General features: G+C 33.6%; 1 protein-coding gene across 1 annotated transcript in view; it reads right to left on the bottom strand.

The window, feature by feature from the left end:
- Positions 1-24,877, bottom strand: part of CNTN5 (contactin 5) — a 566,822-nt gene that overhangs the window by 331,548 nt on the left and 210,397 nt on the right. Inside the window, exons 5-7 of the mRNA XM_074214040.1 lie at positions 23,677-23,858; positions 5,771-5,907; positions 1,362-1,491 (exon numbers count right to left, since the gene is read on the bottom strand). Coding sequence (XP_074070141.1) covers positions 1,362-1,491; positions 5,771-5,907; positions 23,677-23,858 — 449 coding nt within the window. The remainder of the gene's footprint in view (positions 1-1,361; positions 1,492-5,770; positions 5,908-23,676; positions 23,859-24,877) is intronic.

Here is a 24,877-nt window from a genome sequence, read left to right as displayed (position 1 = left end):
TCATTCTCTCCAGCCCCTCATGGAGCATGCTTCGAATTCAAAGACAGGTGGACACTTTTCCTGTGCGGGTGCTAGGTGAGGGACATCTGGTTCTATTACTCACTCTGGTCTACATGTGGCTTTTAGAACAGAAACTGAAGCAAGCAAGCATTGTAAATCAACATAATTTGCAGTAATCACTGTACTGTCAGTTTGTTTTTTCATTGGTTGCAAGTGACTCACACCTACATACAGGACAAAAAGAAAAGAGTGAGGAGGAAGACTGCTCCTTTCTGTATATATTCATCCAGACATCAGCATATCTGGTTCCATAGACAATAAAGGGATTTTTGTCATTTTAAAATGAAATCTTCCAGCATTGACATATTACTAGAAGCAGCCCTACTTCTCCCCAAACTTTCACAGTTATGGGGAATAAAAAATGTCACCCCTGTGTTTGCTTTGGGGAGGGGAAATGAGATGAGCAACACTCCCCACTTCACTTCCAGAATACATACAATGCCCAGGAAAGATTATGGGATTCAATGTGTGACTGATAAACAAACATGTCCTTTTCTCTTGTCAGGAGTAGTTTGTATCTTCTTTTTCAACATAATGGCATTGGATTGAGGTCCTCTAAACACCCAGAGAGAGCTTCCTTTGGATTTATATATGTTTGTTTAAAAATATATTGCTTTCTTTCTCAAAAGACACTTACTAGAGGGAAGAGAGCTGGGCGAGGGTTCAGAATTTGTGCTCTGTCTCTGCAGAAGAGATAGACATCTTTCATTGAAGCCGATTTTAGCTTAAGCCCTTAAAATTAAGTAAACTTGAATGTTCTTAAAGTGATAAATGTATATTTACAAATAAAAATAGGCTTCATATAAAATGATATTAATCTTCCTGAGCTGGGAAGGATAGTTGTTTATAGTGAACCAACTACTTTATTCATCTCAATCTTGTTTTCCCTTAGATTCTACCACCATTCTGTTGAATCTTAAAAAGAAACTGAAAGGCATATTTCTGGAAGACAGTATATTATACTTGTAGCAACAAACATAAATCAGATCATTACATGTAGGAGATTAGGCATAGCAATAAATATAATCTTTTTATACTTAAGTATACCAATATATATGTCTTGGGACACCAACTTGAAAAAAGCAATGGAAGTGTTCCTAGTATGGAAAAATGGTCCCAAATAATTTGAGAAACCTTGTGTTTGTAAGGATCCTGTAGAGCAGAAGTCCATAAATTAAAAACAAAATCCTAAAAGCTTTAAAGAAAAAAAGGTAAACATCAAATATTCAAGGTTTCAAATGATAATTGCATAAAGGAAAGAAGTCACCTTTATTGTAGCTTTTTGCTTTCAATTCTCTTACCTAAAACCTTCAGTTCAGCACTGGCATAAATGGATCCATATTTGTTTTCTGCCAAACACTGATACATTCCAGCATCCGACTGATTCACATTGTGAATCATCAATACACCATTAACCATCTCCACCCTGTTCTGTAATAGAATTAGAAATAATATCATTCTTCAAAGTAAATAGAGGATGTAGAATTTCTGGGTGCTTAGAGACTATGAACCAAACCCCTTAAAATCAATGGGGTTAAAGAAAAATATTGCAAATCAATAAAATTTATTTTTTTTCAGATAGAATATCCCCTCTATAGTGAGGGAGCAACAGATGCTTAGTTAGGAAAAAAATTATTTTTTCTGCTTCATTCTATTTATTTAACTTATTTGGAGTTTTTAATATTGCCTTGCCAAATCAAACTTCCCTTATTAAATTCTGTTCAGTGACTATATGGAACATGTGGGGGGGAAGAAATAAAGTGTGTGTATGTATAGATGAGTGTATTTATTTGTACTTAATCTTCAATGGAATATCAGGGGTCAGGACACATCTGGAGTTTATGCCTTACCATCCCATTAATAAGATTAAAAATTATAATAAGAATAAGAATAAAAAATCTAAATCAAATTTTGGGGTTGATTTTCTCACAAACTAGCTTACAATGGTTTTATTCATTCTATCATGATTAGTCTATCATTATCAGTGTATCAAAATATATTGGTTCCTTTCTCAAAAAACACTTTCTAGAGGAGAGGGAATTCTTCAAACTAAATTGAAGTATGCTGATGGGTGAATGACTATATAGAATTCTAAGGCTTTGATTCTAGAATGTAGTCAGTCTATCAATTGTTCTGGCCATAGAATGCCAAGCAACCAATCAGAATGATTATTATCATCATTATTTTTTAAATTAATTCTTTGAGGAAATAATCGCATTGTTGAGATCATATAGGTAGCACAGTACTGTTTACCATAGTGACCAGTAGTTCTGATGAGCTACAACAAAATCTCAGATATTTCCATCACTGTAATAGGTTTTATTAATGATATATTAAATTGAAAAAATTATAGAAATCTTTGAATAAAAATATCACATTGCAAATGAGAATTTTGTCAAATTTATATGACTATAAGTCATTTTCCAGTTGATAAATGATCAAAGGATAAAAACAGGCAGCTTTTGGGTTTTTTTTGTTTGTTTTAACGGGGTTTTTTTTAGGTTTTTGCAAGGCAATGGGGTTAAGTGGCTTGCCCAAGGCCACACAGCTAGGTAATTATTAAGTGTCTGAGGTCGCATTTGAACTCAGGTCCTCCTGACTCCAGGGCCATTGCTCTATCCACTGTGCCACCTAGCCACCCCTAAAAATAGACAGCTTTTGGATAAAGAAATCATATGTACATAAACATATATAGTCATATGAAAAACATTCTAAGTCATTATTACTGTTTAGGGACATGGAAATTAAAACAACTCTGAGAAATGACAAATGTTTGTAGGAATATGGAAAAATTGGAATACTAATATACTGTTGATGAAACTGTGAACTGATCCAGTCATTTTAGAGAGTAGTCTGAAATTATGACCAAAGAATTATAAAACTGTGTATACCATTTGACCCAGAAATATCATTATTAGGTTTGTTTTCCAAAGTGATCAGGGAAAAAGGAACAGAACTTATCAATTCTAAAATATTTATGGTGGCAAAGAAATGGATAATGAAAGGATATCCATCACTTGGGGAATAGTTAAACAAGTTGTGGTATATGATTGTGATGGAATACCACTCTGTTGTAAGAAATGATGAGCTTAATAATCTTAGAAAAGCATGAAAAGGCTTGCATGAAATAATGAAGACTGGAATGAGTAGAACCCAGAGAACAATGGATACAGTAACTTCAGTATTGTCTGAAGAATAACTATGAGCTGTCTCCAATTGTGAGACCAGTTCACTCCTAGGGAGCATGATCCCCCAAATAAATGCCCTTTGCTTGACTTGGAAAAAAATAAAAATTAAAAAAAGAACTTTGAACAGCTAAGCTATTTTTAGTATTATAAATATTTAAATCAGCTTCAAAGGACCTATGAAGGAAGATGCTATCCACCTCCAGAGACAGAACTGCTAAGTAGAAGAATGTTATGTATGGCTTTGAATGTAGGTGTGTGTGTGTGTGTGTGTGTGTGTGTGTGTGTGTGTGTGTGTGTGTGAAATGGTAGCCTTCACTAGTGTGATTTAAGGAGGTAGAGAGAAGTGAATGGTTTGGAATATAAAATGTAACAAAAATTAATAAAATATTTTAAATTATGTATTTTATAGCAATAACCCCAACATGTAGTATTTATGGTAATTTAAGGTTTGCAAAGCCTTTTAGTATACTATCTTATATGTTGCTTGCAACCACAAGGTAGCTTATTATTATTATTATTATTATTATTATTATTATTATCACCATTTTATAGATGAAAAAATTGAGGTTGATATAAATTATGACTCCCTTAGGGACATATAGCTTGTAAATATCTGGGTTAAGATTTGACCTTTGCTCTCATTCACCAAACCACTTAGTTATTTTATTTGAATATTTTCTTTGGCATTAGAATAGTTACTTCTCAAAATTCCTAGTATTCTTAGCATAATAGTTCTAATCATATAATAGTTAATTTTCTACTTATATTCTTGTTTCATTTTTTTTCATAATGTTCCATAGTAGTTGCATAGAGAGTAGACTAACTAGTTTAGTGACCATGATGACTGGGACTGGTTGAATAATTCTTACAGTTAATAGAGAGTTAGAAAACCTAGCTTCAAATTCTACCTCAGACACTTTCTGTATCACCAAAAGTAAATAACTTAACTTTTGTGTTTCTCAGTTTCTTCATCTGTGGCTTCTAAGTTTCCTTCTAGCTCTAAAGCTATAATCCTATGAGTCTATTAAAACAAAACAAACAAAAAACCTGCTAAAAGTCAAAGCTAATTAAAATTCTTGTCAACATCCTTAGTTAACTAGAGATAAGTGGAATTATTGAAAAAGAAAGATACAAAAATATAACATGACCTAGTAGAAAGAGCTCTAGAATGGAAATCAGGAGATCCAAATTTGGTCTCAGTTCTGATTGTTTGATTCTGAATCTTTGGATAATGAACTTAAGGATCTCAGGTGTGAAATAAAGATAGCTGGATAATCTTCAACGTCTATTTTTAGATCTAAAATCTGTTGCTATTATGAAAATCCTTTTTATTTTCTAATGATTTTTTAAAGCAAATAGCTGAGACAAGTAGCCACATTGGGAAAATTATCTATCTATCTATCTATCTATCTATCTATCTATCTATCATCTATCATTCTAGTGTAGTGGGGGCTTAGTGCATACCTAGACCATCTATTGTGGTATTGTACTTGTGGAAGATGCTGTAGAGTCTGCTTTTGGGTGACTGTAGAAGTAATGAATGTATAGGTATTCTATGTGGCTTTTACCATATGGTTGAAAGCAGCCTTTTTCCATTGACTGTGTGGTCAAAATTGTCTACATCTTTGAAACTGCCTGAAGGAACAATGTCTGGCTGTTTCCTACATTCTTTCTGAAGATAAAGAAATCCTTCACTCACAGTTAGTGACATCATATGGTAAGAGAGAAAGTCTAAGGGTTCCTTCTCTCCCCTTTCCATCAGGTCATATGGCCCCCCCAGAAGCATAGCTTCCTTCATTCTTTTCTATTCTAGGAACAGTAATTGAGTCTCCAGTCCCATCAAGGAGTCTATTAATCTAGACTTGGCATTGCTTTGAGTCTAGGAATTAAGCTCAAGGAGCAGGGTAGCAGGCATATTCACAAAGCTAGGCTTTGGACTTGAGCTTGTTAGGACTTAAAACTATGTAGGAACTGAGCTAAGCAGTGAGTCTGGTTCTTCTCTGCTCCAACTGAGATGATAAAAGTAGGAATATGACCCAAGATGTAGGAAGAAACTGTATAAATGGCTGTTCTTTCATTATCCTTGAAGCAAATATTACTTCGTAAAGATTAACTCAATGTTAAAATGACTAAAATGACCTCTTAAACTGGGGGTGGGGTGGACAACAAGGTAAGTGGTAGCTTAAGATAAATGTGAAGGAAATAGAATCCCAGTCCCATTAGGGGACCAGAAAAATGTTAAAAAGGTACAAGGCCTGACCCTGAAAGAGTAGGGTCAGAGCACTCATGCTAAACTAGTGTTTGAAAACTACATATAATTATGGGTAACATAACATAGGCCACAGGCATGATTCAGACTTTTATTTTCCCTGCCCATCACCAGCACAAAAAAAATCAACTTTTATTCAGACATAATTTTAAAAAGAATGGCCCCAATAAAAAGAAAAGGAGACTAATTGTCCTTTATTAAGACCTGCACAAAAACACTATCAGGGCAATTACTGGCTCACTATATACATTACCTGTGCCAAGAGAGGGACTCCATTCTTTAACCAACGGTATGTGGGCCTGGGCTTTCCAGTGGCTTTACATTCCCATCTGAGAGGGCTGCCACTGTCTAAATGAGTATCATTCAGCTTCTCTACCCAATGTGGGTAGTCTGCAAGAAATTAAACATCAAAAAGTGGTTATTTTAGCACTCAGGCAATATTCAGTCAATTCAAAATTAACCTAATTAAATATTCAGCATCTTTTTCTCATTAATTCATATGAATTTCATTAATAACTATAGGTGCTTGGAAGACACACTTATGAAAAAGTGAGAACCAAGTCTAAAAATGTTGCATTCCATACAGAATGCAAAATGTATAAGTGAAGTGACACTATTAAGGATAAACAACACTGCTTAAAAATACACTTCCTTAATTCCAACATATGGTCTTGTTTTGTTAGCCTACTTAGAGGTATTGGACTCAATTCGTAGTTATTAATTGGTGGTAAGTTTTATACATAAAGAAGATCATTAATCCTTTGAGGGCTTCAGGTAATGGTTAAAAAAATTGTTATTTTGAATTTGACAACTAAGAAATGTGACCATTTTCATGTACTAAAAACAGAAAAAGAGAATTGTATGTGATATTATCTTTAGGTACAGTTTGCATAATTTAGTGTATTTGCATAACTCAGCATCCTTCTGTTCTCTTTTGTATATCCTAAAAAGATACTTTGATGACACTCTTTTCTTTCTTTTCTTTTTTTACTGAGAATAATATTTAAAAATGCTACAGACAGAATATAACAATTCTGATTTAATAGCTTTATATATCCTCATTTCACTGAATTTCTGATCTCACCGTTGGCTCATAGTCCTTTTAATTTGGAATATGGGATAAAACTTTTTACCTTCCAAACATTCAACAGTTATAACAATTCTAAACTTGTCTTACAACTGCAAAGAAATAGTTATAATTGTAAAAGATTGTTAGAAAAATAAAGGCCAAAATGTCTTTCCACAATGTACTGACAAATAGCAAATGTTCTCTAAATAGGCATAACAGTGAGTGTATACTATTTAAAACAGTTGAAATGTTAATTATAAAAAGGATATTTTATGAATGACTTTTATAGTAACCTCCATGTTATGCAGTTTCAATGCTAAAATGTGCCCATTTCAGTTATCTACTAAGGACCCCCTCTCTTAAATTATATGAAATTTAAGATAAATAATAAAGGGCCTATATAAACTTTTAACATACTTAAGGTATCCCCAAAATACCCAGTTCATCCTAGAAGTTGGGGAGTAGGAGTCCGACTAGTGAGGTTGCAAACTGGGTAGTGATTTCCATTCTTGAATGAAGGAGAGAGATCTTATGAGTGGAGGAAAGTCACTTGAATGGGATGTCTGAGAAAAAATTAGGGAGAACAGAGAGTGGGATGAATGATTTATAATTGTACCTCATGAAGAATGGTGAACAGAGTATACATATGAACTCTATTCCAAAGTCTAGCTACTACCTTTTTTTCTTCCATCCTTTTCAATTATCATCATTATTATTTGATTAAACTAGTATTATTAAAAGAGAGGTAGTACATGGCAGAGTGAATAGAAGACCAATTTTTTTGAGTCAGGAATATTTAGTTTCAAATAATTCTTCTGACACAAAATTGCAGAGTATTTGCTGACTTTCTTTAGGAGAAATTTCCTCACCCAAAAGTTTTCAGATCAATGAAATCATTGGCCTACACAAACACTTAAATGGGAAAAGACCTTTAGCGCATTTGAGAGTAGATCTTCTATGAAGTATCAATGAAGTCATATTGATAAAATTCTTACAAGGAGGCACAGATAGGGAAGAGGGAACTAACACAGGGAAGAACCACACTGAAGACATTAAAAATCTCTAAAGTACCTATCTGCTCCCTCTTTGCCAAAAAATAATTCTTATCTTCCTTATCTTAGACTCTCCCCTTGATGAACTCTCCACTAAAGCTAGACTTATCACAATTATGGAACATGGTTCATCCTTTATAGTTCACCCAAATCATTCTCCCTATCAGAAATGCCCTTCCCTGTACTTTCTTGAATCTAACTTGCAAGTAACTGTTTATTATACCATAGAACATTCCCAGGAGATTTTTAGGCAGATGCTACAAGACCACTTGCCAGAGATATTGTAGTGGGGATATATGTTGAAATCTAAATTGAACAAGATGACCTATGAGGTCCTCTTCGAGACATAATACAAAGTGTCATCTACAGTAGTCTTTCTGGCTGCAAATGACTTGATGAAATAAATTTATTTTTCAGATTGCAGAGTATTTCACAGGCTAGTGAAGTGGTGGGGGAAAAGAAGATTTTTTTTCTACTTGGTTGTAACCCCAAAGAACAAGTGTTATCACACCTAAAGGTGAGTAATTGTAAGATAGCCAGAGCAAAAGAAAGGAAATTGGTAATATGAAATCACTGAGTCTTAGAATTAGAGAATTGTAGGACAATAAGAAGCAGCATAACAATCTTAAATTCTGGAGAATGGTATAAGACAAGAATAGAACAATAAGATCTAGACTATAGAGTATATACATAATCTATATCTATACATCACATGCAAAAGTATATGTGTACATATGTATACATATATGTGTGTGATATATAGCTATATTATAGTTAAATGACCACTCAAAATTCATATTTTCATGAATTCCTTTCATTCATATTATCAAGAAAATGAAAATGGGATCATAGCAATACATTAATAAATATTTCTGTAATACACAGATCATAAATGTCACCATTTTCATAAGATGAGATGAATATCATGGATTAGAAAAAAGTATTTTCAAATCATAATAAGTATAAACTTAACTAAATAGCAAAGGTTTGTGATGCTATCACACACTTTTATGTGAATTTTATATGATTTTATATGAATACTATACATAATTGCAAATTTTATTTCAATATTCAAAAACTTCCTTAAATTCTATCTTGTGCAAAGTGATATACAATACACTGAGACAACTGATCCTTCCTTAGGAGGAAGAAAATAGGAAAAACTGGGGAGTATGGATAAGGATGAAGGTAAGCTTTATGGACTGTTAAGTGACAGATGGGCTAAGGCTAGGTGTTGAGTAGTAGACATGAAGTCAATGCTGTATTCTATCTAGCATATGGATCAGCTTTTGGAAATGCACAGAGGCAGATGAAATATAGAGATTGAGAAATTGGTTGTAATGTAGAATTTCTAAAGACTTAATTGTATGAAATCAATCTAATATATGACTAGAGTCAAACTTGGCTGGGGAAGATTGTTTAAATGCCAGCCGAGGAGTTTGTATTGATTGTAGAGGCAATGGGGAGTCCCTGAAAGTTTTTGAACAGGAGAATGCCATACTTAGGTCTTCCTGACTCCAAGTCCAATATTGTTTTTCCTGAACTATCTACCTGCCTATATAAGAAGTATTATTTATAGTTAAAGAATTGTGCTAAGTGCCAAAAAAGGATACAAGGATGACAGAGTTCCTGCCTTTGATGAGCTTTGTGTATATAAGATTGTAAATTGTCTCTTTTGTTTTCTTCCATTTACAAATTTAAAGGTAAGTGACTCATAGGGTGCAAAAGTTATATCTAATCATCCAGGACAATACTGAAAAACTTGCTATAGACAATACTATCCACATCCAGAGAAAAACCTATGGAGCCTAGATGAAGAGCAAAGCATACTATGTTCACGTTTTAAAAGCTTCTTTTACATTTTTCCTTTCTTTCTCATGGTTTTTTTTTTCCTTTCCCATTAGTTCTAAGTCCCCTTTCACAACATGATTAATATGTAAATATGTTAAAAGTGATTGTACACGTTCAACTTTTACTAGATTTCTCCTACATTGGGGAAGAAAAGAGGATGGTAGATAAATATGAAACTCCTAAATTTGCAAAGGGATGAAGGTTGAAAAACTACATTTGCATTTAATTAGAAAAATAAAATAAAATTTCACTTAAAAAAAGTTATCTATCTTTTGTTTTCCAATTAACCAAAAGCATTTACTGAGTAACCCAAGCACATAACAAGTTGAAAAGGAAGACAAGGAAAACAAATAAACAAAGGAAAAAAAGTTTTATAAGCTTCATGAGGGCAAGGTTTCCTTCCTCCCTCCTTCTCTTCCTTTCTCCTCTCTTCCCTTCCTTTCTCCCTCCTTTTATCCTTTCTTCTTTCACTCCTTTCCTTCCTCCCTTTCCACCTTTTTTCCATCCTTTCCTCCCTTCCTTACTCTCTTTTCTTCCTCCCCTTCTTTATCCTCCTCTTATCTTTAGTTAATAAGTTTAGGGCACATATGGGTCCTAAATAAATATTTGCTTAATTGAATTCTATCTTTCAAGGGAAATAGCTTTTAATGTCTTTGGGATTATAGGAAGCTTTTATCATTCTTGAGGACTGTGAGAAAGTTCCATAATTTTAATCAAATGCACACACTACTGTATTAATCAGGATTACTTTTACTTTTTTCTCAGCCATTATCTGTGCATCATTTATTTTTCTTGTCTCATGATACCATAGCAAAGTATGAAAATCTGCAACTCACTAAATAAAATTCAGAAACTAACTACCATCATATTGTGCAGTGACTGGTGCCCAGAATTCAAATATCCAAAACCTAGAATGAGAAATTCAAAAGTATCCTTAATTTCTAGGACAAGGCATACTGGCCACAACATGTTTTGTTCACTCTGGTTAACTAAATGAAATTTGGTTTTAAAAAATGCCATATTGGTAATTATCAGCCATAACAAGTTTAATATTTCATAGGCATAATTTAAGATGTAAAAAAAATTCCTTTTTTCTAATCTCCAAATACAACAGAAGAGAAATAATGAAGAAAAATTCAACTGTGGTTGATCCTATTTAATGTTCTACAAAGAATAGTTTAAATAGAAGGTTTTGTCTAAAGTTGAAACAACTTTCAAAATAGTCTTGTTTTTCCAGCAGCATTTATTTGTCTAGATTTTTCCTTCTTTTAGATGAAGCATTGTTTTAAAGATCATTTATTTATGTTAGATTAGACTAGGAAGATTTAAGATTCATTAATCTTTTAATGTGCTTTTAGTGGATTTTTTTTAAAAGAAGGAAAATATTTTAAACTTTTTTTCCAAAACTGATGCATTATTTAGAAAAATATGAAAAGACTTGGATTGATAAAGGAAGATGCTCTCTGACTTCAGAGAAACAGAGGACACGTGAAAATAAGTATAGTATTATCTTACATATATGTATATGAATTTATGTGTATAATTTTGACATCTAAATATTTGTGTATAAATGTATATATTTATACATGCATGTATGCATAAATACCTACAACTGTGCTTCTAGGTTTCTAGGTAGGAACAGGGAGGAAGGGGAAAAATAAAGTTAAAAAAATGCCTAGCAGAGAACAAAAGAAAACCTACAGGGGCGGGTAGGTGGTACAGTGGATACAGCACTTAATAATTACCTAGCTGTATGGCCTTGGGCAAGTCACTTTACCCCATTTGCCTAGCAAAAAAAAAAAACCCTAAAAATTTTTCAAAAGAAAACCTACAAGGAAATAAAGAGAACAAGGGCAGCTTTGAATACAATATGTACATACTTATTATAAAGGATTTCTTGAAATGGAAATTTATTCCTTTATATTGGATTCTTTCTTTTGTTCTGTTGTGTTCCTGGCAATTTTTTTTTCTCATTTTGTATTTAAGTTTAAAATATTTTTAAAAAACTAAAGTAAAAAGAGGTTTTATATAATCTTAAAAATACATGGTATATTAAATTATTATATTCCCTTTTCTATCTGCTTCCTGGTAGCCCCCCACCTCCAATATTTTAACCATCTATAATGGAAAATCTAAATGGATGAAAAACATTCATTTCCCAGCAAAAATCTACAGCTAAATGGGCAGTTCACTGATTTAGTTCTATTACAACATATTTTGGGTAAACTCATTTTGTAGATGAGGAGATGGACTAAGAATTATACAGAAGGAAGATGCTGGACTAGAATGACAGGTATGCTGGAGACAGAAAATTTTCAGTGTGAGCATTTATAACTTGGAAATCCTGAAATGTTAAAATGAGTGCTTGATATTTTGCATTTTTATTGTCTAGATTTAATAAAATGATGGAGAAAATGAAAAAAAATCAGTTTAAGCTTAAAAGTCCTCCCCTTCCTCCCTACTTTTCTCCCTGACACATTTTCCCACTAGGTAGTTAGCTGGGTTTCTTTTTTAGGTTTTTTTTGCAAGGCAAATGGGGTTAAGTGGCTTGCCCAAGGCACATAGTTAGGTAATTATTAAATGTCTGAGGCAGAATTTGAACCCAGGTACTCCTGACTCCAGGGCCAGTGCTTTATCCACTCTGCCACCTAGCCACCCCTAGATAGTTGTTAAACATTTACTTGTACATTTTTGATTGGAATACTTATGAGAAGTGGGAATAGAGGAAACAAGTATTTTCTGTCTGCCAAGTACTGTGCTACATACTTTACAAACATTATCTCCTTTGATATGGTGAACTACATGAACTGCCTACCTTAGATAATTCCTAGTTACTCTCTGCAAGAAAACCTCATCTCTATAGTAGTTATTCTTCTCCCAGGAATGTTGTCACAACTGTAAATCATTGATCATTATGATTTCAGAAGAATTCAAATTACAAGTAAGTCAGAGGCCAATGAAAATGTAATTGGGGACTGTATTTGAACACATGATAACATTAAGCTATAAGCTTGCAAAAAGTGAGCCAACAGCATATTTAAATGATTTTTTCCCATAGTACCTGCACACAGTAGGCTTTTAAAATATTTCATTGAATAAGTGATTAGCATGTGAGAAGGAGTCTCAAGGTAAAAATCAGTGTGAAGGTAACCAGAAAATATATTGTACATGTATGGAGAATGAGAAATGATGGATGACCCCAATGCTGCACTGGAACTCCAAAGCCTCCAACATTTCTTTTTAAATGGCAGGAAATTTTCTAATTAATTGGCAAGTTTCTCTATGAATGGCTTATGGAAAAACACATGGATAAGGATTCTATAAGCTAAGGGATAGTTTTGATCTGCCTTATTAGAAGAACATACCTATCAATCAAAAAATGTATTAATTACTTACCATATACCAGGTATATAAGGTGTATATTTAACATATTTTATGTTATTTTTAATCAAGTCAAAACTGGTCCAATAATTTTCACAATGTGACATATATTTTTACCTAACTTTTGGAATGGGTTTAAAGGTAAATGAAAGAAAAAAGCTCCATAGACTCCTTTATGGCAGATGTCAGTTTATGTCTCATGAAGAAACAATGAAACCATCATGTTTATAACATTTTCAAAGAAACAATGTCAGGTTCCATCATATTTTGAAAAAATATAGTTTTTCTATTCAGTCAGCTATTCAACTATGCTCTGAAAAATTGAATTGCAACATGATTATGTTTTACTCCCTTACACACATTATGAAAATTATAAGTATATTCCCCAGTGAAAATTATATTTGCCTCTTGAACTACTATATGTTAGGAATTCTGGTTAAAAAGAATTATCCACTTTCCTTAGAGGCTTCTTTATGTTCTGTATTTTCTCTATCAAGTTGAAACAGAATTCTTCCTATAGGAATTTCATTAAATATATATATATATATATATATATATATATATATATATATATATATATATATATATATATACCTAGTCAAGTTGGTGCTACTATATTGTCTTCTACCATTATTGCCAAGTCTATCAACCATAACAAAGAAAGACCTCATTATAGAATTTTATAGGGAGGAAAATAATCCATGGCAGGAAGCCACATTGAACATCTACTACCCTGAAGGGTTGTACACTTCCGAGGTCACCCCCTAAAACCTGACAAAATAGATTTCCAACTTGCCAGTCAGTTTCAACTTCTTTTTTCTAGAAAATGTCCAGTTCTTACTTCTACTGAGAGATTAATGCTGGCTATAACTATGGGTTTGACTATGTTCATTTGGCCCAGAGATTATGGTTAATTGTGCATGACTTAACAAGAGTTCACAGATTGTTTCTTTCCAGCTTGCCTTCCTACCTGGAAGTACATAAGTAAGAGCAAATAAAACCAACACTCTCAACTACTCATCCAAGGCAAATTGTTACTGTCTACACATGAGTGGTTAAGGGGTGCAAGACAGTTCTAGGAAGAATATTAAAGTATCCTCTAACTATAGGCTATGTACTATTCTTTATGATACCTAAATTCTTATTACCCCAGAGGGCAATTGGGTATTTTTTCCAGTAGTCTGATGGGCAATCTCTATATATTTTTCCACTCTAAATTGAGTTCCTTCAATTTAGTTCAATTCAATAAGCATACTTTAAGTGCCTACTAGCAGGCACTGTGTTAGATGTGGTGGCCACACAGTCAAAAAGGAGCAGTTCTTACCATTAAGAATCTTACATTCTACTGGGGGGAAAATACACACAGAGAAAAAGTACAAAACATACATAAAGTAAATGCAAAGTAACTTTGAGGAGAGGAGCTCTAACAACTGCTGGGGAGAAAATACTTCCCCTGAAATTTAAAAGAAGTTAGGGATTCTATGAGGTGGAAATGAGAAGAGGGAGTATTACTGGCCTGAAAAGTAGTCTTTGTAAAGTCATTGAACAAAGAGATGAAAAATGTATGGGTAAGAACAAGCAGGCCAGTTAGGTTGGAATGGACACCAATTGAAGGGAAAAGACATGAAATTGGTGTGTAATATAGCTTGGAGTCTGTGTCCATTGTGAATGATGTCAAACAGAAAAATTGATATTATTCTGCAGTAAATTGAGAGCCATTTAAAGTATTTGAGTAGAGGAGCAGAACAAGATATAGTCAGAATTATATTTTAGGAATCTTAGTTTGATAGATATGTGGATAACAAATTAGATTTGGAAGAAATTATAAATAGGAAGATCAATTTGAAAGGGTGAGGATTAGTTGAAGAAAAATCATCAGTTCTTTGTTACAGTTTGTGGAAGTAACATTTTTTTTTTTACTATTGAAGCTGAGGTCAGAGGTTGAATACATAGAATTATAGAATTGGAAGGGACCTCAGAAGTCTGGTAATTCAATTCTCATCAAAGTGCTAATAATTTATATTGTACTTTCCCCCTTATGGTATACTTTGCATGCGTTAACTATTTGATTCACAGATATCCAACCACATAGGTTGTGAAAGTGTTATTATCCTCATTTTACAGATGAAGGAGTTGAGTTTCAGATGGGTTAGTCTTGCCTGGGATCACACAATTAATAAATGGTAGAGTCAGAATTTAAAATCTGGCCTTCAAAGTCCAAATCCACTGTTTTCTCCAATACACAACAATTGTTCTCAAATTACAACAATATAGATTTAAAATTCTGGAAATTTTGATTACTAGGGAATCATATTTGGAATTTTTATTTTTACATGGTCCTACTTATTCTATTTTTTCTTTCCTTGAGCTCTATTCTTCTAAAGCCTAGCATACACTCTACTGAGTTTGATTTCCATATATATTAGAAACCTTAAAATGATATAATCACTTCTGTCCAAGTTCCTTGTTATTTCTGCTTAATCATGCAGTTCTTTATTAATTAGAATCAGATGTAGAGGGGAAAACTGCATTCACTCCTTCCAGATTAAATTAACACTGAGAAAAGTGAAAAAATAGTTGTCATTCAGTCATTTTTCAGTTGTGTCTAACTCTTCATGCTTCCATTTGGGTTTTTTGACAAAAACAAAGACAAAATGAGTCTTCAACTCATCTTACAGATAAGGAAACTGAGGCAATAAGTGTAAATAATTTGCCCAGCTAAGACACCAGTTAGTAAATGTTTGAGGTCAAATTTGAACTTGGGAAAATGAATCTTCCTTACTCCATATTTAGTCCTCTATCCACTGTACCACCTAGCTACCCCATCTTAGATCCTCTAATATTATCAAAGAGAGATCTCTAGAATACATCTAAATCATTAAAGTCTTCCATCACAATATCCTGCCTGAAACATATTATAATTAGGAATTTATCTTCTATTTCTTCTATATGAGCTGGTGGTTTATAGGATATTAGAATTGTGACATTTCTTTAGCATATCTCTTCTTTAATGCTCTCTGTTATGACTTCTTTTTAGGTTAATAGATTTTTCACATTGATTGCTACCTTCTTGATATACAATTTGACCCTGTGGTCCTTTCTAATCTATTCCTTTTGATCAAGGTAACCTTTTTTTCCATGCTGTATTTCAGTAATGAGATGAATTTCACCATGTCTCATTGATTCCTATGAATTTATAGTTACCTAAAGTTAAAATCTTGAAGGTTAGAAGTTGTATATAATCAATCTCTTCCTTTTCCATTTAAAGCCCTCTACAATAAATTATCAGTCTCAGGTCAAATGTGGTTCATGGCCAAGAACCTATCACTAGATTATTTTAAGCACTCCAATATTGATTTCAGATTGCTTTGAAGAGTTAGTCAAACTATGGTGTTATGTCACTATGTTATATGAATATAGAATACATTTTACTTTCAACTAAATTTTGAAGACTCTGAAAGTTCGAGTGAATAGACTGGAATAAATACATCTGAAATGGATGGCAACCTAAAATTGTATTAAATAGGAATACATCAAGTAGGTTTTACTTCTTAAATTAAAAAAAAAATGAGCTAACTGTTCATTTGATGGAAAGAAATATATTAATTCTTTCAAGATATTGCCCAATGAATAAAAAGGAGGTATTTTAAAAGTAGAATTTAATGTTATAAATTAATTAGTCAGCCCCCAAAGCTAAAAATGTATTCCCCTTTTTTTTAACTAGTAAGTTCAAATTCATTCAGCATTAATTCTATTCATTCAATTAAAATATCTCCTGAAAATGAAGACATGAATAAATGTATTATGGATAAATTAAAATCATTGCATAAGTATTTACTATGTATCAGTCATAATTATGTATGAGATATGTGGCAACCATTGAGGATTCAGATAAAAAAAGCCAGAGACCCTGACCTCAGAACTTTTTAATTCTAATAATGGTCGAAAGTCACAGTGATTGTGAGTGAAGTCAGAGAGCATTGGATTGACAGAACCTTGGCAGTGCTAATTTGATTACTGTTCATGAACCAAGAAGTAAGAAGCAGAGTAGCAGCTGGTGGAAGATATGCACATAGCTTCAGGGCAAATGATAAAAGGATGGTAAGGGTAAACAACTGTGTGGGATATGAAGCATGGCCTGGTCTGTGACCAGTTGGATAAAGAGGACTATGTGAATTAGTTTTCACTAACTCCCCTACTAAAACAGTTCAACATTAGAGTAGAAATTCCAAAGATGATTAAATGAAATCCTTCCATGTCATGGTCTCTAGAGGTCCTGGTACAAATGGAACTTCAATGAATTGATTTATATTTTGGCGAGTTAAGAGAGAAACAGAGACAGGGAGACAGAAAGAGACAGAGAAAGAGTAAGAGAGAGGATAGACACACACACACACACACACACACACACACACAGAGAAAGAGAGAAAGAGAGAGAGAGGTTTACTATTTATTTCTGTTTTGTATGGCATATTAAAGTAACACTCTCTACTGACTCACTGTAGCTTTTCTCCTTCCCTAGCTGACTGTGGACTGTGTGGTCCTCAGGCACAGTCCTGAACTGAGAGAGAGACAAGAAGTGAACTCCTAAGAGTTCTTTGTTTAGGTTTCCAAAAAATGATGTCCTTCCTACACTCTGAACAATGATGTTCATGTTACATAATCTTATAATCTCTTGTCAGTTCAGTCTAAAGACCTATATGACATCATGTTCAGAAAGTAACATGTGGCTGATTTAAAAAAAATTAAATTGATGATTCTTTATTTTCCTAAATTTATAATATCTAGCATTTATATATTGCTTTAAAGTTGGCAAAGTGCTGTATATGTTATCTTATTTGATCCTCAAAATAATTGTTAGGTACTATTCTTATACCCATTTTACAGATGGGGATACTGAAGCTGGGGCAGGTTAAATGACATGCCCAGGGTTTGAACACAGGTCTTCCTGATTATAACACTATACATTCTACCATCTAATTGCCCTAGAATGCTCCTTGGACTGAGGTGTAATAGAGAATTTTAAAATTAAGTATCTTAAATAATTAGATTTTCTTGAATCAATTTGAGAGTTATCTAAACATGATATTTTATAAAACATGAATTGTCTGGATAATTTTGGAAACTGGAATATGAGGGTTGGTGGTTATTTTGTCACTTTTTTAAAAAGAAAATCTAGTTTGGGATCAGTGTTCCTTCATGGGACATCTCTTTGAAGATAACTGCTGGAAAAAGAGGAAATACTAATACATTTACTATGTTCTATATTATTTATCATTACAATTCTTGAAACAAGTCTCAGAAAATTTTAATATATTCTTATAATTAGGGGATCAGCTCTTCAATACTTATTTCCACCCTAATAATTAAAACATATAATGTTAAAAGTGATTATTCCCTCCTTAAACTTTACTATCAAAGGATCTGAGATGAAATCCTAGTTTTGTCACTTGAAACTTTCTAGCTAATCACTTAAACTCTCCAAAATTATGGTATTAGACTAGATCACCTCTAAAATCCTATCCAGCTCTAAATCTATGCTTTATCAAAATTGCAGATCCAAAATGCTAACTGTAGCAATAAGAGAAGGGAAAAAAAAATGAAGGAATCAGAATTGACAATGAGGAAGCAAAGCTTTCACTCTTTCCAGTTGATATGATAGTATACTTAGAGAAACTGAGAAAATCATCTAAAAAAACTCCTTGAATGATTAACAAATTCAGCAAAGCAGCAGGATATAAAATAAACCCACATAAATCATCAGCGTTTCTAAATATGAACAACCAAGCCCAAGAGCAAGAGATAGAAAGAGAAATTCCATTTAAACTATAGACAACATTAAATACTTGAGAATCTACCTCTCAAAACAAACTCAGAAACTGTATGAACACAATTATAAAGCACTTCTCACCCACATAAAGTCAGATCTAAATAATTGGAAAAATGTCAATTGATCATGGTTAGATCAAGCTAATATTATAAAAAAATTACAATTCTACCCAAATTTAATTTACTTATTCAGTGCCATTTCAATCAAACTACCAAATAACTACTTTAGTGACCTAGAAAAAATAGTAACAAAATTCCACATTCTCATTTGGGAATATATTTTAATTTCCCCCATAAGTATACTAAATAAAGGAAAACTTTTAAGGTTGAAAATTTTTTCATATTGTCAGTTGTCTGGTTCATCACCATCACAATCATCATTATTATAATCATCTTAATGAGCAGATATTTAGGGAGCATGTACTTAGCAACATGCTATATTTGGGAGATACAAAATAGATATAACATGCACCCTGCCTCACTAAAGTCTAGTGAGCAGGTAAAAAATACATTTTCAAAGTATGGTGACATACTAAATATGAAATAAGGAACTCAGACATTAATCAACAAGCTTTTACTATTCAAGCAAGTATGTAAGCATACTTATTCTATTTCTATTACTAATCTATTTAGAAAATTATTCTCTAAATCTTTGCTTCCCCTCCAACACACAAATATCTAACAATTTGATTATATTGATTATAGAGTTATTTGAACCAAGAGATAATAAACTTCTGGGTAAGGGGCAAGATCTCTGGCATAGGCCAATACTCTGAAAGTTCAGAGACAATGATTTTTCCTCTTGGTAAAGATACTGGAGAAGTTTGCCATCTTCTTCTCCAGCTCATTTTACAAGTGAGGAAACCAACACAAAGGGTTTTCATAGTTCAGGCAGGGGAATTTTGGAGGAGGATAGGCCTAAACATTTCACCAAAGGAAAATATTATAAACTCCTTTAAGGGAAGGGACTATGCTTTGCATATGTAGGTGAGATATATATACATATATATACACACACATATAAATATTTGCAAATGTATATATGCATACAAGCATATATGTTAAATTAATTACTGAATGATAGATAAAAGGAAAATAAATGGAGGGAACTGAAGTAAATGATGAGAACTCCAGATAAAGTAAGTGTCATAAGAAAAGATTAGAAGCAAATATATGCTCAGCAAATTTAATACACAATAAGTTGACCAAGTTAGCTTGAATAGAATATGCTTTTGGGGAATATTGAGCTGTGAGAAATAAGATTAGAGAAACAAGTAGAAACCATATGTTATACATGAGATTACTTGAAGAAAGTATATCTAAATGTTTTAGAATGCTGCTTTGGAATTAAATGAGAACTGGACATTATTTTCTAATGGCAAAATTGATAGAATATAAATTTTAGGGGGAAAAAATCTTTTTTGAGGTACAGTAGAAGGAGTGATGGATTTGGAGCCAGAGGATTTACAGGTTTGACTCCTGGCCCTACCACTTACTACTTGGATGACTTTGGGCAAGTCTCTTGACTTCTATGGGCTTCTGTAGGATAAATGGATTGAGGGGAAAAAAAAATCAAGATTCTAGATATTATTTATAGCCCAAAGGACATTTTCCTCTTTCCTCCACAAATTGAGTGCTTATTCATTTTCTTTCTCATCTTCCCAAATCTTGTCTTTATGCTTGATGAATCAACATATATATTGACACTTTCTCAAACATATTGACCTTTTGATTCCTTGACTCATTACCCAATACCTAATCTCCTTTGCTGGGCAGCTAGTGACAGTGGAGAAAATGCAGAACCTGGGAGTCAGGGATACTCTTCTTTATGAGTCAAATCTTCCTTTATACACTTACTAGGTATGCTAACCCTGGGCAACAAACTTATCCCTCTTTGCCCCAATTTATTCATCCACAAAATGAGCTAGAGAAGGAAAGGGCAAGCTACCTCAGTATCTTTGTCAAGAAAACCCCTAAAGGAGTCACAGAGACTCAGATATGACTGAACTGCATCTCTTTTGCTGGATTTAATAGTCATATCAATCCCACTAACTGAATATGTCTCTCAAGATACTGTTCTCTTCCCTTTCTACACAATTACACTTGGCTATCTCATTGGATCCTGTAACCAATTTATTCAACTATGATCTCTATGTCAATAATTCTTAGATCTCCATATCTTGTCTCCTGTCCTCCAGACATAGCTTCAAATCTATTGGACATCTCAAATATGATATTTCATAGCCATCCTAAACTCATCATGTCAAAAACTGAATACATAACCGTTCTCAAACACCCCCTCTTTCTATTACTATTAAGAATACTGCTACTTTCCATGTCACCTGGGCTAATAACTATGACTCCTCACTGCCTCACCTCTAATCATGTCCGAACTGTTGTGAAGTCCTTTCTATATTACCCTTGCAACATTTCTAAATATACTTCTTTTCTCCTTTGACACTGCAGCTCCTCTGGTGCAGCTTCAGGTTTCTCCCTTCTGTATTCTATCATTCATTTAACTGTCAGACATATTTCTAAGGGAAACTCTGAACACATCATTCCCTCCAACTCATTCAATAAATTAAATTAATAGATGACCTACAGGGATCCTTTATGTACAGATTAATTACCTCCATTTCTATTTGAAGAAAGTATATCTAAATGTTTTAGAATGCTGCTTATGAATTGAATGAGAACTGGACATTATTTTCTAACGGCAAAATTGATAGAATATAAATTTTAGGGGAAAAAGTCTTTGTTGAGGTATAGTGGAAGGAGTGATGGATTTGGAGCCAGAGGACTTACAGGTTTGACTCCTGGACTATAAGAAGTCTTTCCTGATTTCCTTGTTTCACAGTGTTTCCCTGTGATTTTTTCCTAATTATTCTGCATGTTTCTAGTTTGCACATAATTGTTTGGATGCTGTTTCTCAATTAGACTATGAGGCTATGAGTTCTTTCAGAACTGGAACCATTCATCCCTTTCTTTATATTCCCCTTGCCCCAAACAGCACCATGACTGGCATTGGTAGTTACTTAATAAAGGTTCTTTGACTTGATTGGATGATTTCAGATTTTTTTTTTAATATTGCTAATAACAACTCAAATTTACATAGCACACCAAGCCTTTTAAAAACCTTTTAATCAGTGAAGTACATAACATAAACATTATTATTCCCACTTTGGTTTGTTACCTCTAATTTCATCACCTCAATGCTAACTCAAGTCTTGACCTAAACCACCTCCCTAAGCTCCTCTCCCCTCTCAGTGAAGGGCTGGAGGGTGGCCTACCAAACTTCTCTTAATGCCTCCCTTTAGAGAAAGCAGTAATTGGAATTTTTGACTCTCTCCATTCTGCATCTGCTGCTGTACCTGATTTCAACTTCTCAGAATAAGGTTCTCCCATGAAGAGTTACCCCTGTTCTCCTATACCTTTTCTCCCCCCTTTTGTGTATTGTCTGTCTACATTAGACTGTGAGGGTCTGTTTTTCTTTTTGTTAACTATATCCCCAGAGCTTATCACAGAGATTAGTCTGACATGTAATAGGTACTTAATAAATGTTTATTGGAAACAGGTCGTTGGACTGAAGTCATCTGGGTTATAAGCACTGAAGCTGGTATAATGGTCTTCAGACTCTAATACTCTTATTCCCTTCTCCTACCTCTCCACCTCTTCCCCTATCCCCAACTTGTAATAAACATTGCAAAAAAAATTGATGTGACAAAAGGAAATAAAATTATTTGTGAGTATGGACATAACTTTATCAGTTTGGGGAACTCCCAGGTGAGGAATCTCCTACCAATATTATTTAGCACTTTCTCTACAAATTAGTCTAAAGAGAGCTGTACATAACACTGAAAGGTTAAATGATTTGTCCAAGGTTATACAACTAGAGTGTTTTCCAGGCAGGACTTAAACTCAGGACTTCCTAGCTTCAGTGATATCTCCCACTCTACTATAGTACACTCAGCATTTTGGTTTTCATTGTGGTGTTACAATATACAGAAATGTAGTGGATAGAGGGCCTGCCCTGGATTTAGGAAGGTCTGGTTTCAGGGCCTACTTCTGACAATTAGCTTTGTGACCATAAATAAATGATTTAATCTCTCATTGTTCCAAATAACTCTCTTAAGACTAGAGACTTAAGACTACAGACAGCTGCTGGGAGAATGTTTTCTATACTAGGAGTTTCCAACATAAAAGAAATAATAGACCAGAACAAAACCTGAAAAAAAAAAAGATTTTTCTTTAGAGAGAATGATATGGTGGATAGAGAGCTGGGAATGGAATCAGTAATATCTGAATTCACATCCAGCCTCAGACACTTATTAGCTATGCCATTACTTAATCTCTCTTTACCACAATTTTCTCAACTATTAAAATGGGCACAAAAGGTTGCTATGAAAATTAAATGAGATAATATTTGCAAAGTTCTTAATAAATACATATAAATATTTATCCACTCCCTCCTTTCCCTCTTAAGCCAAATTTTCCAAGGGTAAGTTTTAAATTTGACACCTTTGGTAACTAGTTTAGGTTTTTTAACCTACTAGATAATCACTTATCACACTGTAGCCTATTAAATTAGTAGCCTAAAAGAGTTAATAAATGTAACCACATTATAGTCAATAAGGGTCCTAAAAAAATCTCTTAATTTTAAAGGAAAATGCTGTGATTTATAGAATCTGACATTTGTCATAACTTTAGAGCAATATTCTATGTAAAGTTAATTTATGGAGTACCTTGGAATGAAAATAAATATAAAACTAGCTATGACCTTGGCACCAAATAACTGAATTTTCTAAAGCAATCAATAAACATTTATTATGTACCTTCTGCATCTAGTACTGTGGATACCACCTCCCCCCTCCAAAAAGAAGCAAAAAATAATCCCTGTCTTCAAGTAGGACACTTGATGTTGAATACATCACCTTGAACTGCATTTAAGCTGATATATAAAAAGGTGCCTATACTTACTATAGACTTGCAACTGTCCACGGAAAGAATTTCTTCCACGTGAATTTTCAGCTCTACATTCATATATCCCTGCATCATCCAGTTGCACGTTTGGTATTTCCAGCACTCCTTGAGATTTCCGAAGACGTGCTTTGCTTGGAATATAACCATTAACCTTCATCCATGAGATTGTTGGAACAGGGCTGAAACAGTTAGTGAGAATACTGTTAACACACTTTCCACTATTAGAAACATAGATTCTCTTATCTGGTAATTTAAGTACTTAATAGGCTAAGTGGTAATAAAATATAATCACAATTAAGGTCCATGTGCTGGTTGATATACTTCTTTTTCCATTTGGAACATCTAATACAGGGTGATAGCATAAGGGAAAATTCTCCTTCTTCATATTTCTGAGAAATGCTTCATTTATACCATATACCCACCTTCACACACACACACACACACACACACACACACACACACACACACACACACACACACAAACACACACACACATACAGACATATATAAAACCCCATACACTTATTTCAGGATAACTTAAGTGGCACTATCTAGATACAGTCATTTATTCTATTTTTTGGGGGGGTGGGGTTTGCAAGGCAATGGGGTTAAGTGACTTGCCCAAGGTCACAGAGCTAGGTAATTATTAAGTGACTGAGGTCAGATTTGAACTCAGGTACTCCTGACTCCAGGGCCAGTGCTCTATTCACTGCACCACCTGGCTGCCCCAGCAGTCATTTATTCTTGATCATCTTTCCTACTTTTGAGAATCATCAGAAAAAATTTCCTTTTCACATCTTCAAGTTTATTTATATATTTAAAGTAGCCCTTCACCTATTCAGACATCTTCCCATAGAATGTGAAGGCTAGAAGGAACCTAAGAAATCATCTCACCAGGGGATTAAGATTTATGTATGGGGAGAAGGGAGATAGTAGTTTCAACTGATCCTCATGGTACAGGAACTTTAATTGCTGGAGGTCAGAACTCAATCTGGTAGGACAGTGTTTGAAACTCTACATATTAGAAGATAGATTCACTGTGATCCAAGACTCTGGTGAAGGACCTACTGATCCCCAGGTTGTTGCTACCTTTATTTTTGATTCATGGTTAAGGACTGGGATCACAATCAATCATCCCTGCTTAGTCCAGATACTTAATTAGGTGAGAACATAGCTCAAAGAATAAACTGGAATTGTG

Source organism: Macrotis lagotis, chromosome 1, assembly GCF_037893015.1.
Source record: "Macrotis lagotis isolate mMagLag1 chromosome 1, bilby.v1.9.chrom.fasta, whole genome shotgun sequence".
Classification (NCBI taxonomy): domain Eukaryota; kingdom Metazoa; phylum Chordata; class Mammalia; order Peramelemorphia; family Peramelidae; genus Macrotis; species Macrotis lagotis.
This window is presented reverse-complemented; position numbering and strand designations above follow the sequence as displayed.